We start from the raw sequence: 14,378 nt of genomic DNA, 5'->3' as shown, positions 1-14,378 counted from the left end.
ATGTCAGTAACACTCAGATCTCTCTCTAGCCCTTACTTTCCACCACCTGCTTACGTTTCTGCATGGATGTTCTGAGGCCATCTCACGTTCAGTTTCTTCAAAACCCAGCCTTCCCCACAACCCACTGACATACAGGCCTGCATCCCTGCCTTGGTTGATGGCATCACAGCTCACCCCACCCGTGTTAGAAATCTGGGGGTCAGTCGTGACTCCTCCCTCTTCAGGATTCCCTGCAGAGGACAGCTGCTGGGCAGCTCTCTAATCTGCCTGTTCCACACCATCCCTACTGCGACTCCTGCCCAAGCTCTCTCACTCCTCCTAGAGAGTGGCAGCCATGTCTTAAATACACCTCTCCAAGTCCTCAAATCCACCCTCCACATGGCTGCCAGGGCGTTCTCACTAATGTGACCAAGGGCATTGATTGCCAATTGTGGCTTAACCTGCCTCCCAGAGCACGTACTACACTTGCCAGGATTTCTGATTGCCTCAACTAACACCCACTTCCTCCAGGGCTGTCAGCTTGTCCTAAAAGCCCACCTGCTCCCATGGTGAGTGTGTGTTATTAAGCTCAATCAAAGCAGAAGTCTCGGCCAGGCGCGGTGGCTCACATCTGTAGTCCCAGTATTATGGGAGGCCAAGGCAGGCAGATCACAAGGTCAGGAGATAGAGACCATCCTGGCCAACATGGTGAAATCCCTTCTCTACTAAAAATACAAAAATTAGCCAGGCGTGGTGGCACCCGCCTATACTCCCAGCTACTTGGGAGGCTGAGGCAGGAGAATCGCTGGAACCCGGGAGTCAGAGGTTGCAGTAAGCCAAGATCGCCACTGCACTCCAGCCTGGCAACAGAGCGAGACTCCGTCTCAAAAAAAAAAAAAAAACAGAAGTCGCTGAAAAGAGATGCAAAGAGGTAAAAATTGTAATGACTTGAAAATAGCGAGGACCTAACATATATTACCAAAAAAATTTATACGAGAAAATACACAAGACAAGATGGAAAGGATCACAAAATGGAAACAAGATGGCAAAAGTCAGGCTAAAGAAGCTGGAAGGAACTATAGGGAGGGTGCTCAGACAGTGAGAAGAGGGAGGAGCAAGCACTGAATTTAACCCGGGATGTTGCTAGAATCCACCAGCAGGTGGCAGACCAGAAAAATGTCCCTTTTAATCTCCCAGACTTTTGTTTGTAAGGCCTATTGTAAAATACAGAAGATAGTAAAGGAGAAAACAAAAATAATCTATAGTTCCACCACCCAGATGGAACCACTCTTATTTCCCCTTAGTCTTTCAAAATGCATATAGGGCTGAGCACGGTGGCCCCTACCTATAATCCCAGCACTTTGGGAGGCCGAGGCGGGCAGATCACTTGAGGTCAGGAGTTCGAGACTAGCCTGGCTAATATGGTGAAACCCCGTCTCTACTAAACATACAAAAATTGGCCAGGCGTGCTGGGCACGGTGGCTCACGCCTGTAATCTCAGCACTTTGGGAGGCTGAGGCAGGCGGATCATGGTGTCTGGAGATCAAGACCATCCTGGCTAACACGGTGAAACCCTGTCTCTACTAAAAATACAAAAAAGTTAGCTGGGCATGGTGGCACGCGACTGTAGTTCCAGCTACTTGGGAGGCTGAGGCAGGAGAATTGCTTAAACTCGGGAGGCAGAGGTTGCAGTGAGCTGAGATCGTGTCACTGCACTCCAGCCTGGGCGACAGAGCAAGACTCTGTCTCAAAAAAACCCAAAAAGATTAGCCAGGTGTGGTGGGGCACACCTGTAGTCCTAGCTACTTGGAAGACTGAGGCATGGAATCACTTGATCCCAGGAGGCAGAGGCTGCAGTGAGCCGAGATCACGCCACTGCACTCCAGCCTGGGCGACAGAGTGAGACTCCCTCTCAAGAAATAAAAAATAAAATGCAGGGCCGGGCGCAGTGGCTCATGGCTGTAATGCCAGCACTTTGGGAGGCCAAGGGGGCAGATCACGAGGTCAGGAGATTGAGACCATCTTGGCTAACATGGTGAAATCCCGTCTCTACTAAAAATACAAAAAATTAGCCGGGTGTGGTGGCGGGCGCCTGTAGTCCCAGCTACTCGGGAGGCTGAGGCAGGAGAATGGCATGAATCCAGGAGGTGGAGCTTGCAGTGAGCCGAGATCGCACCACTGCACTCCAGCCTGGGCAACAGAGTGAGATTCCGTCTCAAAAAAAATACATAAATAAAAAATAAATAAAATGCATACAGTTGAGCTGATGCTGCACATGCAGTTTTTCCCTTAACTGTTTATTTATTTGTTTTGGAGACAGTCTTGCTGTGTCACCCAGGCGGGGGTACAGTGGCACAATCTCGGCTCACTGCAGCCTGCACCTCCTGGGTTCAAGCAATTCTCATACCTCAGCCTCCTGAGTAGCTGGGATTACAGACGCCCTCCACCATGCCTGGCTAATTTTTGTATTTTTAGTAGAGACAGGGTTTCACCATGTTGGCCAGGCTGGTCTCAAGCTCCTGACCTCGAGTGATCCGCCTGCCTCAGCCTCCCAAACTGCTAGGTTTACAGGTGTGAGCCACCATGCTTCGCCCTCTAACTTTATTTTACAAGCAAATCCTAATGCTCTTTAAAACTTTGTGAATGTCGTGTTTCATGGCCGTCTTATGCTCCATCGTATTACTGTCCATATTGAGTCTTGTATGTTGCCTCTTTCATTGGTTTCCATTTTCTTTTTAAGATGTAGACGGAGTAATCTCTGTCAAATTCAACTGGAGGCAAGGACGGCAGGTTGGGGACAGAAACGGCTGTTGGATTTGATCACCGGAGGTTGGGCTGCGTGAGTGGGTGGGAGATATGGGCTGCACAGGGGCCTGAGCAACTCTGTGTGTCCTTGGCTGTGTTGTGTGGTGAAGGAAAGGAAAGAAGAAAGCGGTTTGACAGGACAGTAGTTTTCTCCGAGAGAGTGAGTGAGGGGATGAGCGTGTGGCATGTTTACAGACTGAGAAAGGAGCCCAGAGAGGGAGGAAGCCAGCAGTGAGGGAGTGAGGGCTCTGTGGGATAAGGCCCTTCGGAAGGTGCGGGGAGTAGGTTAGAAGCCCTTGGGGAGCTCAGCTCCAGATGCGGGAGAGTTTCCTTCCCAGAGGCATGGAGGAAAGAAGCAGGGCAAGGGGGAAGAAGAAGTTCAAGGCAGAGCCCACGTGGGCGCCTCATTCAATGCCAGCATCTAGGAGGGTGGTGGATTTGTGGAGCACGTTTATTACGTATCCTACAAGAATGGATAATAATGTGGACTTATATTCGGCAGTTTTTACACTTTTTAAAATTACACTCAGTTGGAAAGAGTGATGTGATTTTTATTTATTTATTTTTTTGAGATGGAGTCTAGCTCTGTCGCACAGGCTGGAGTGCAACGGCACAATCTCGGCTCACAGCAACCTCCGCCTCCCGGGTTCAAGCGATTCTCCTGCCTCAGCCTCCTGAGTAGCTGGGATTACAGGCGTGCGCCTCCACACCCAGCTAATTTTTCTATTTTTAGTAGAGACAGGGTTTCTCCATGTTGGTCAAGCTGGTCTCGAACTCCCAACCTCAGGTGATCCACCCACCTTGGCCTCCCAAAGTGCTGGGATTACAGGCGTGCGCCTCCACACTCGGCTAATTTTTCTATTTTTAGTAGAGAGAGGGTTTCTCCATGTTGGTCAAGCTGGTCTCGAACTCCCAACCTCAGGTGATCCGCCCACCTTGGCCTCCCAAAGTGCTGGGATTACAGGCGTGAGCCACCAAGCCTGGCCGCGTGACATGATTTTTATTGAGAAGGAAACAAGATGGGAGTGAGGGCTGGCCTCTGCCAATCGTGGTGAGGACAGGGACTTGATTGGCCTGTGTGATTAGCCCACCCTGCAGCATTCGCAGAACCTGCCTCCTTCTACCGTGCTGAAATGTGATTGACTTGATACTGAGGACAGGCCTGGGCGCTCCTGGGAAAGCAAGGGAGTGGATGCATTTATCAGCCCATGCTCTGTGCAGCTTCTGGCCTGAGGACAGCAACAGGAGGGTCCTGCAGGCATTTCGACCAACATGACACCTCTCCTGGCTTCACCATAGGTGAACCAGGTCTCTTGTTCCCTCTTCCTACTCTGGAAGGCCCAGTGCGTCCTGAAGGGGAGTGACACCCTGGGGGTAATTGAAACAACATTTTAAAAATAGCAATGGCCAGGCACCGTGGCTCACGCCTGTAATCCCAACACTTTGGGAGGCCAAGGCGGGCAGATCGCTTGAGGTCAGGAGTTTGAGACCAGCCTGGACAACATGGTGAGACCCTGCCTCTACAAAAAATACAAAAAATTAGCTGCGCATGGTGTGCCTGTAGTCCCAGCTACCTAGGAAGCTGAGGGGAGAATTGCTTGAGCCCAGGAGGTCAAGGCTGCAGTGAGCTATGATTGCACTTCTGTATTCCAGCCTGGGTGACCGAGCAAAACCCTGTTTCAAAAAAAAAAAAAAAAAAGCAGTAGGGAGGGAATGAGGACTGGCTGGTGCCCGGGCAGAGTCACAGGGAAGAGAGGCCCAGAGCCAAAGCTGACCTCACTGTGTGGATGCACTGGGGGCCCCTGTGAAGCTGACCTCACTGCGTGGGTGCACTGGGGGCCTCCGTGAAGGGGTCGGTGAGGAGCTGGACAAAGATCAGAGCAGGTTTGAGAGAGAATGGGAAGGCAGAACCTGGAGCTTGCAAATGAAGCAGTGGAGAGGGATGTGGATTGATGTTTTCGTTTTTTTAATGGAGCAGATTACAGTTTACAGATTGCTGAGAGAATGGTCCAACAGACAGAAAGTGAGGAAGAGGAATGAGTCTAATGTCTGTACGAAGCAACTAGAGTCTTGTTAAAATGCAGATTCCTTCAAACCTAGGGATCCTGAAAAAAAGAAAAATGCACATTATCAGAGGGAGAGAGTCCAGGGGTACAGGGGCCAGTCAAAAAAACTACCTACTGGATACCATGCTCACTGAGTGATGCGATCCTTACTGCAGAGCTCAGCATCACGCAATATACCCAGGTAACAAACCTGCACCTGTATTCCCTGTATTTAAAATAAAAGTTGAAATTAGAAACTTTTAAAGATGCAGATTCCCACCCACCCAGCCCTCCCCCCAGCAACCCCCAGCTGCTTCCAGCTAGTTCCCAGGGGCAGCCATGGCTGCTGCATTGAGTAGCTTCTTGTGCATGAGGGGAAATACTCGTGTTCACCCTGCCGGTTCCTCCCCAGCCTCAAGAGGGAAAGCTGAGCAGAAGGGCGCTGAGCAGGAGCTGGGGCACTTGGTGCTGGGAGACACCAAGCTGTCTTCTAGGTGCTTCGACTTCTCGGTGAAATAGGAAAGCAGGTGATCAGCTGAGAGTGAGGATGTGGTATGGGAGGTCTGAGGAGTTAGGGAAGGGTGTGAAATAGTCCGTTAGGGGAGCAAAGGCCTGGGCAGTGCTTCTCAGGCCCCCACCTTGCGGGACACAGGTGGCTGGGCAGCCCCAGAGAGCTGGGCCTGTAGGTCCAGGGTGGAGTCTAGGAATTTGCATTTCCTTTGTTCTTTTCCTTTTTGTAATGGTTTTACTGAGGTATAATTGGTACACAAAGCTGCACATCCTTGATATATACAGTTTGATTAATTCAGACATATTTGTGCTCCCAGGAAACTATCACCACGGCCAAGGCAATAAACACATCCCTCGCCTCCAAAAGCAGGGTATCTAATCTTTTGGCTCCCTTGGGCCACATTGGAAGATGAATAATTGTCTTGGGCCACACATAAACTACACTATCACTAAAGATAGCTGATGAGCTTTAAAAAAAAAAATTGCAAAACATCTCAATGTTTTAAGAAAGTTTACAAATTTGTGTTGGGCCACATTCAAAGCCACCTGGGCCACAGGTTGGACAAACTTGTCCAAAAGTTTCTTCCCGCCCCTTTGCTTTCTTTGTCTTTTTGTGGTATTGTGTCCAGAATTTATTCCTTCTGGTGGGTTCTTGGTCTTGCTGACTTCAAGAATGAAGCCACGGACCTTGCAGTGAGTGTTATGATCTTAAAGATGGCACGTCCAGAGTTGTTTGTTCTTCTCGGTGGGTTCGTGGTCTTGCTGACTTCAGGAATGAAGCCGCAGACCCTCGCAGTGAATGTTACAGCTCTTAAAGGTGCCGTGGACCCAAAGAGTGAGTAGCAGCAAGATTTGTTATGAAGAGCAAAAGAACAAAGCTTCCACAGTGTGGAAGGGGACCCAAGTGGGTTGCCACTGCTGGCTGGGGGTGACCAGCTTTTATTCCCTTATTTGTCCCCGCCCACATCCTGCTGATTGGTCCATTTTACAGGTTGCTGATTGGTGCGTTTACAATCCTTTAGCTAGACACAGAGCGCTGATTGGTGCATTTTTACAGAGTGCTGATTGGTGCATTTACAGTCCTTTAGCTACACAGAAAAGTTCTCCAAGTCCCCACTTGATCCAGGAAATCCAGCTGGCTTCACCTCTCAATCCACCCTCTAAACAGAACACCCCAACTGCTGTTGGGAATTGGGTGATGACCATTCTAGCTATTTCCTGCTGGATAGGGGCAAAGAAGGGACCCTGCAGGTGTAGTGTCCTCTAGAGGGGAACTCTTTAGGCCAGTCAAAGGGCCAGCAGGTTGGTCAAGGGGTCCTCAGTAGAAGTTGTTAGTTGAGCTCATTTGGGGTTCCATTTGTAAGACCATCTGTAGCTTGATGGCCTCAATCCTAGAGGAAACAAATTTGACAAAGAGGTTAAAAATACAGGGCCCGAAGGTAAGTAATAGCAAGATGGATGTCACGGGACCTAGAAAGGGGAGAAGTCATGTCACCCAACTCCAGAGGTTGGTATAAGAGTTTGAAAGGTGTTGTCTGATTTCAGAAGCCTTTTCCTGTAAACGCCAGGTGGCATCTCATACTATCCCTGACTGGGTAGTGTGAAAGCAACACTCTTCCCCTAAGAAGGTGCAAAGTTCTCAGCAGTGAGGAGGTTCAAGCCTTAGCAGTTTTGGATAGTTGCTGCTACCAAAGAGTCTGTTTGGGATTGTAGTTACTATCCTTACTGGATAGACTTTGTTATTTCTTGCAAGCTGTCTGAGAAATCCTTTGAGAGAGTGTGGTAGTAGGATAATGAAGTAAACTTGCTATTCCGGTTCCTGTAGCAGTGGCCATTCCTAACCCTATAAGTAGGGGTATTAGTTGTATGGCTCTGCGCTGATGGACTTGAGCTTTGAGGGGCACTGATAGGGTCTGATTTCCATAAGATTAGAGGTTAGGATAATACATGTTACACTGTTAACTTTTAGCAAACTTTACTTTTGTTGAAAACCTTATAAGTTTGGGATTTTAATTTTTCTTTGCTATTAATAAAACCTCATTCAGTCCATATTATCTTAGAAATGGTATAGATGGCTCCTTCCTGATTCTGTAAGTACTTGAAAGTTTGGCTGAGTGCAAACAGCTCACGGGTTTGATCAGACCAATTATTAGGCAATTTTCCTAACTCTGTTTCTACAAGAGTTTCCTTATCACTTACTGAATACCCACTGTGTCTTTTTTCCTTAATCTCTGGGGAGGAACCATCTATTGTCCTGTCCTGAAGGAGTTCCTCCTAGGTCTGGTTGGACCTTTGTATGGTAATTAGTTAAGATTTAAATCCCCTGTTAGAAAACCTGCTGGGTTAAGGATTTTTGATAGGAAGGCTTTGGGTTGTCAGTGGCCTCAGTACTTTCAGGCCACTCCGTTGCTTACACTGACAACAAGGTGGTATTGGAGTGTTAGAGGGTAACAGAGAAGACCTTCAGTTATCAATTATAGGTTTTAAGTTTACCCTGGCTTTTAAAGGAATAGGGTACACTGTTTTTTCTTTACTACTTCCATCTCTCTTTCTTTCTCTTTGACTTCTTGTCTTTCTCTCTCCTTTTGACTCCCTCTTTGTCTCTTCCTCTCTTTCTTTGACTTTCTGTTTCTCTCTCTCTGACTCTTCTTTGTCTGTCTCTTCCTCTCTCCGACTTTCTGCCTCTCTGTCTCTTCCTCTCTCTGTCTCCCTCTTTGACTCCTTTGTCTCTGTCTCTTCCTCTCTCTCTCTCTCTGTCTCTTTCTCTCCTTCCTTTCTGCTGGTCTTTCCCTGCCTCTGCCAGCCACTTATGCTGCTGTTCTCCCCTTTCCTTCCCCTTTTTGATGGCTTCGGTGGCGTAAGACTGCCACCTCCTTGGGTTTTTGCACTGCATGCAATAACGCCATGATTTCCTTGTGGTATTTAACAGGGGTTCCCCAGAGGTTAGGAACCCCCTTTCTTTCCATATTGCAACATGGGCATGTAGGATTAGATAAGCATACTTGCTATCTGTATACACATTTATTCTCCTTTCCTTTCCCAGTTCTAAGGCTCGGGTAAGTGCCACTAGTTCTGCTAACTGGGCGCTGGTCCCTGGGGGAAGAGACTTACTTTCAAGTACTGTTACATCACTAACTATGGCATAACCTGCCCTTCGTGTCCCATTCTCCACCACAAATGAACTTTCATCAGTATATAGGTTAAGATCAGGATTAACTAAGGGGACTCCTAAGAGATCATCTTGGGCAGCGTAAGTCTGGACTATAACTTGTTGGCAGTCATGCTCAACTGGTTCCTCATCCTCTGGGAGAAAAGTGGCAGGGTTGAGGGCCGCACACGTACGTATTTGAAGCACTGGTCCCTCAAGGAGTAGCGCTTGTCTGATACCAGACAACCGCCCTGGTATCTAAGTAGGCGGTTGTCTGATAACCATAAACTTCCTTTGGCACCTATTATGCCATTTACATCATGAGTAGTCCAGACAGTGAGATCCTTTCCTTGTATTATTTTGATAGCCTCTGACACTAAGATGGCCACCGCTGCAACTACCCGTAAACAGTGAGGCCAGCCTTTTACTACTGTATCAGTTTACTTACTTAGGTATGCCACTGGTTGTGGGGTTGTCCCATGAGTCTGAGTAAGGACCCCAAGAGCTATTCCTGCTCTGTGATGTATAAAGATAAATTTTGTCCTGTGGGAAGGCTTAAGGCTGGAGCTTGAGTTTGTTCCTTCCAATGCCCAGACTTCAGGGTTGATTCTCTCCTCAAGCAGGGGACGACAAATCAGTAACTTGTTCCCCATATTCATGTAGATAATAGCTCCAGCCTTGGCTAATATGTCCCTCCCTAATAAGGGTGTGGAACTTTCAGGCATAACAAGAAAGTCATGTGAAAAGAGCAAAGCCTCCCATTACAACTGAGGAGGCGGGAGAAATACCTGGTTATAGGCTGTCCCAGGATTCCTTGGATGGTAACAGACCTCGAGGACAGCTGACCGGGACAGGAGGTTAACACTGAGAAAGCCATGCCAGTGGCCAGGAGGAAGTCGATTTCCTGGCCCTCAATGGTTAAACATACCCGGGGCTCAGTAAGGATGATGACATGAGCTGGCGCTTGCCCCGGGCACCCTCAGTCCTGTTGTTGGAGCATCTGGTTGGGGGCTTCTGGCCCAGAGAACCTTTGTCCTCTGGGGCAGTGCACCTTCCAGTGATTGCCTCGGCATAGTGGACATGGGCGAGGGGGCAGCTTGTTTCTTGTTGGACAATCTTTTTTAAGGTGTCCTTGCAAACCACACTGGTAACAAGCCCTACCAGGTGATTGGCCTGCTCCATTTTCTGTCCTCTCTGAACCACCAAGGTTGGTTTGTCTGAGGGCCATGACTAAGGCTGCAGCCTTTCTATGATCTCACTTTTCCTTTTCAGCCTGTTCCTCTTGGTCCTTATCATAGAACACTGAGGTTGCCAGGTTTAATAATGCCTCCAGATTTTGTTCAGGGCCCAGGGCTCGCTTTTGGAGCTTTCTCCTGATATCTGTGGCTGATTGGATAATAAACTTATCTTTCAGGATCAGTTGACCCTCGAGTGAGTTGGGCGACAGGGGAGTGTATTTTCTTAAAGCCTCCCGTGGCTGCTCGAGCAAGGCAGAAGGATTTTCTTCCTTTCCCTGAGTTATGGTGGACATCATCAAATAATTCACAGGCTTTTTCCTAATTCTCCTTAGTCCTTCTAGAACACAGATCAGCAGATGTTTACAACTCCAGCACCCATGGTCTGAGTTGAGGTCCCAGTGGGGATCCATACTGGGAATGGCTTGCTGACCAGCAGGGAATGTGTCCCTTTCTTCAGCTGTCATTCTATCATTTACTTGACTAAGATACCAGGTATCTCCGAACTCTCGGGCTGCAGCTAAGTCCGCATTCTTTTCATTAAAGGCCAGGGTTTGATCTAGCAATAGCATGACATCTCTCCAGGTGAGATCAAAAGTTTGCCCTGGACCCTGTAGGACATCTACGTACCTATCAGGATCATCTGAAAACTTCCCCAGGTCTACCTTGATCTGCTTTAAATCAGAGAAGGAGAAGGGGACATGTACCTGGGTTGGGCCAAATTGCCCTCCCCGTACAGCTTGAAGAGGACATAACTGATAGCAGGGGTTGGGAGGGGGTTGTGGTCCCTTGGAGATTTTTTGCTTGTTTTCTTCTGGGCAGGGGAGGTTAGAGGAGGCTTATCATTAATAGGAAGGGGAGTTATAGGGAGGCAAGGATCTGGAGGTAAGCTGAGAGGTCCTCTTGTGGGATGTAAATTGCAAGCTTTGCATAGTTGTGGATTCTCCTTGAATGAAAAGAAAGCTTGGACATAAGGTATTTCACTCCATTTGCCTTCCTCTTACAGAAAAGGTCAAGCTGCAGGACAGTATTGTAATTTATACTTCCCTCAGGTGGCCATTTTTCCCCATCAGAGAGAGAATATTGGGGCCAGGCTGTAGTGCAGAAGAAAAGGAGCTGCCTCTTTTTCAGGGTTTGTGGGTCAAATTGGTCCCAATGGCTTAGGATGCATTTCAAGGGTGAGCCTGTTGATACCTGAGTGTTTCCCATCTGGGTCGCCAAAATGTGTCCAGAATTTATTCTTTCTGGTGCGTTCTTGGTCTCACTGACTTCAAGAATGAAGCCGCGGACCTCGCGGTGAGTGTTACAGTCTTAAAGATGGTGCGTCCAGAGTTGTTTGTTCTTCCCAGTGGGTTTGTGGTCTTGCTGACTTCAGGAATGAAGCCGCAGACCCTCGCAGTGAATGTTACAGCTCTTAAAGTTGGTGTGGACCCAAAGAATGAGCAGCGGCAAGATTTATTATGAAGAGCAAAAGAACAAAGCTTCCACAGCGTGGAAGGGGACCCAAGTGGGTTGCCGCTGCTGGCTGGGGGTGGCCAGCTTTTATTCCCTTATTTGTCCCTGCCCACATCCTGCTGATTTGTCCATTTTACAGTGTGCTGATTGGTCCATTTTACAGCATGCTGATTGGTACGTTTACAATCCTTTAGTTAGACACAGAACGCTGATTGGTGCATTTTTACAGAGTGCTGATTGGTGCATTTACAATCCTTTAGCTACACAGAAAAGTTCTCCAAGTCCCCACTTGACCCAGGAAGTCCAGCTGGCTTCACCTCTCAGTATGAACCTTTAATATCAGCTCTGCCCTCTAACTTTGTGAGCGCACAGCACAGTAACATTCACTGCAGGCCCCGTGCTGCCCACCCATCTGGAGGACTGATTCTTCTGGCACAGGGGAAACTTGATCTGAATTGAGGGCAGCTCCCCCTTCCTTCTTCTGTGGGATCTGCATGTCTCCCAAGTTCCGAGGTAATGCTGGTGTGGATACTGCGTTGGGGAGGCCTCGCGTTGAAAGCCCATGGAGTCAGGGACGTGGCAGGATCACCGGCTGTATAGCAGCAGCTGAGGGTCCCTGTCCTGCAGTTTTCTCCACCACAGTCAGCTGCTCCGGGACAGTAGGTGGAAAGTCAGAATTCACTAAGATGGGGACTTTTCCAGGCAAACAAAGCAGAAGGGTCATTTAGCACAGTGTCTGGTACAGGGGAAATGCCCAAAACGCACAGCTTGTTACTATCTAGCGCCAGCCTCCCCTTCCCTTCTCCCTTCCAACTGCGCATGGGACTCTCCCTCTCTGACTGTGCAGCATGTAGAGCCAGGCCCTGTGGCCAGCAGCCCTGAATCCAGCTGTGGGCCTTGCGCTAGCTGCTTGCCCTCTCTGAGCTTCTGTTTCATCTGTAAACTGAGATGATAATAACTCTTTCTTCACAGAGTTGCCGGGAGCCTGAGCACCTTTCGTTTTTCGGCTCAGAGAAAGCCAAGTGCAACTTGCTTCAGTCATCCTGAACCTGAGTTCAACCAACTGCAGCCACCTACGTTTGACCCCAGCGAGATCAAAGTTGTATATCTGAGGTGTACCAGTGGCGAAGTCGATGCCACATCTGCACTGGCCCCCAAGGTCAGCTCCCTGGGTATGTCTCCAAAAATGGTTGCTGATGACATCACCAACCATTGACTGGAAGAGTCTGAGGATGATAGTGAAACTGACCAGCCACAACAGACAGGCCCAGATTGAGGTGGTGCCTTCTGCCTCTGCCCTGATCATCACAACCCTCAGGAACCACCGACAGACAGAAAGAAACACAAAAACATGAAACACAGTGGAAGCACCACTTTTGATGAGATTGTCAACATTGCCTAACAGATGCAGCAGCAGTCTTTAGCCAGAGAAGTCTCTGGAACCATTAAAGAATTCCTGGGGGCCAGTTGCAGTGGCTCACACCTGTAATCCCAGCACTTTGGGAGGCCGAGGCGGGAGGATCACGAGGTCAGGAGATCGAGACCATCCTGGCTAACACGATGAAACCCCATCTCTTACTAAAAATACAGAAAAATTGGCCAGGCATGGTGGTGGGTGCCTGTAGTCCCAGCTACTCAGGAGGCTGAGGCAGGAGAATGGTGTGAACCCCAGAGGCGGAGCTTGCAGTGAGCCGAGTTTGCGCCACTGCACTCCAGCCTGGGCAACAGAGCAAGACTCCGTCTCAAAAAAAAAAAAAAAAAAAAAAAAAATTCCTGGGGACTGCCCAGTCCGTGAGCTGCAATGTTGATAGTATCACAGATGATACCAACAGTGAAGCAGTGGAATGCCCAGCTAGTTAAAGAGTGCAAAGGAAAATATTTTCACAAAGGGTTATCTGATAACCAAAAAAAAAAGACATTTCATCTAAGCCACTTAACACCGTGTCTGATGTGTAGTAAATAATAAATGTCAGTGATTCTCAAAGAACCCAGGAATAGAAAAAGCATTTAATAAAAATTAGCTCTTGGCATAATCTCTTCATCCATGCCCAGCAGAGTCGTCAGATGTCTTCCAGGTTCACAAGAATTAATTTCTCCGCCCCTGTTCCTGCTTTGCACTTTGCAGCAATTATCACATGGTTCGCCTTATGTTAGAACTATTTATATAAGTGGTAGTCAAGGCCACTGAGTCATGCATCCCTGGAGGTCAGTTACTATTTCTTTTTTTGAGACAGAGTCACTCTGTCGCCCAGGCTGGAGTGCAGTGGTACGATCTCAGCTCACTGCAACCTCCGCCCCCTTGGCTCAAGTGATTCTCCTGCCTCAGCGTCCTAAGTAGCTGGGATTACAGGCTCCCACCACCGTGCCTGGCTAATTTTTGTATTTTTAGTAGAGACAGGGTTTCACCATGTTGGCCAGGCTGGTCTCAAACTCCTGACCTCAGGTGATCCACCCATCTCAGCCTCCCAAAGTGCTGGGATTACAGGCGTGAGCCACCGCGCCCAGCCTGGGTCAGTTACTATATCTTACACACCTTACACATCCCAGAAGGCTGCATACAGCTCCTGCACATGGTACACCTTCAAGGAATTACCCATGGATTTGAATAAGGTTGTATATGATGTAACACTCATGCGCTTTATTTCATTTTTAGTGAGTTTATATTCTAAAATATTTGCTGCTGGTGAAAAATAATTCAGACAGTGCAAATAAAGATTATTCCAAATAGGATCATATAATACTCTTGCAACTTTTTAAACTGAGTGCATTGTTTCTAATTAGTTCTTTTTGTTTTGTTATTTTCATTTTCTCATTAGTTCTTAAAGATGTACCTCATTCTTTTTAACTTTGCATAATGTTGCATTCTTTCTGACATTCCATCTTTCAGATGTGCCACAATTTGTCTAAGCTGTTCGCTATTTCTGGACATTTTAGGACATTCTAGGATTTTTTAAGTTATTATAAACAGCAGTGCCATGGACACATCTTTGTGTCCTTCTGGGAATGACTGGAAGATAAATTCCTAGAAGTGGATCAAAGGATCTGTCCATTTTTTTAGGTTGCCAACTGTATCAGTTACAGTTCAGTTCGCAGAGACTAGCATTCATTGCAGCCAGCTTATGCAGAAGGAGATTTGTAACAGGGTCCCGATGGTATGCAGAATTGTCAGGAAGGCTCGAGAACAAATCTCGTTGAACTTTC

General features: G+C 47.9%; 1 protein-coding gene across 5 annotated transcripts in view; it reads left to right on the top strand.

Annotated features, from left to right (window-relative positions):
• Window positions 1–13,915, top strand: part of ANKRD16 (ankyrin repeat domain 16) — a 28,936-nt gene extending 15,021 nt beyond the window's left edge. For all 5 annotated transcript variants that reach the window (XR_010127390.1, XR_010127389.1, XM_054503236.1 and 2 more), the window contains one exon: window positions 12,150–13,915. Coding sequence is in view for 1 of the 5 variants with exons in the window: in XM_054503237.1 (XP_054359212.1) it covers window positions 12,150–12,224 (75 nt within the window). In the remaining 4 variants the exon portion in view is untranslated. The remainder of the gene's footprint in view (window positions 1–12,149) is intronic.
• The last annotated feature ends 463 nt before the right edge of the window (window positions 13,916–14,378 follow it).

This window comes from Pongo pygmaeus, chromosome 8 (assembly GCF_028885625.2).
Source record: "Pongo pygmaeus isolate AG05252 chromosome 8, NHGRI_mPonPyg2-v2.0_pri, whole genome shotgun sequence".
NCBI lineage: Eukaryota > Metazoa > Chordata > Mammalia > Primates > Hominidae > Pongo > Pongo pygmaeus.
This window is presented reverse-complemented; position numbering and strand designations above follow the sequence as displayed.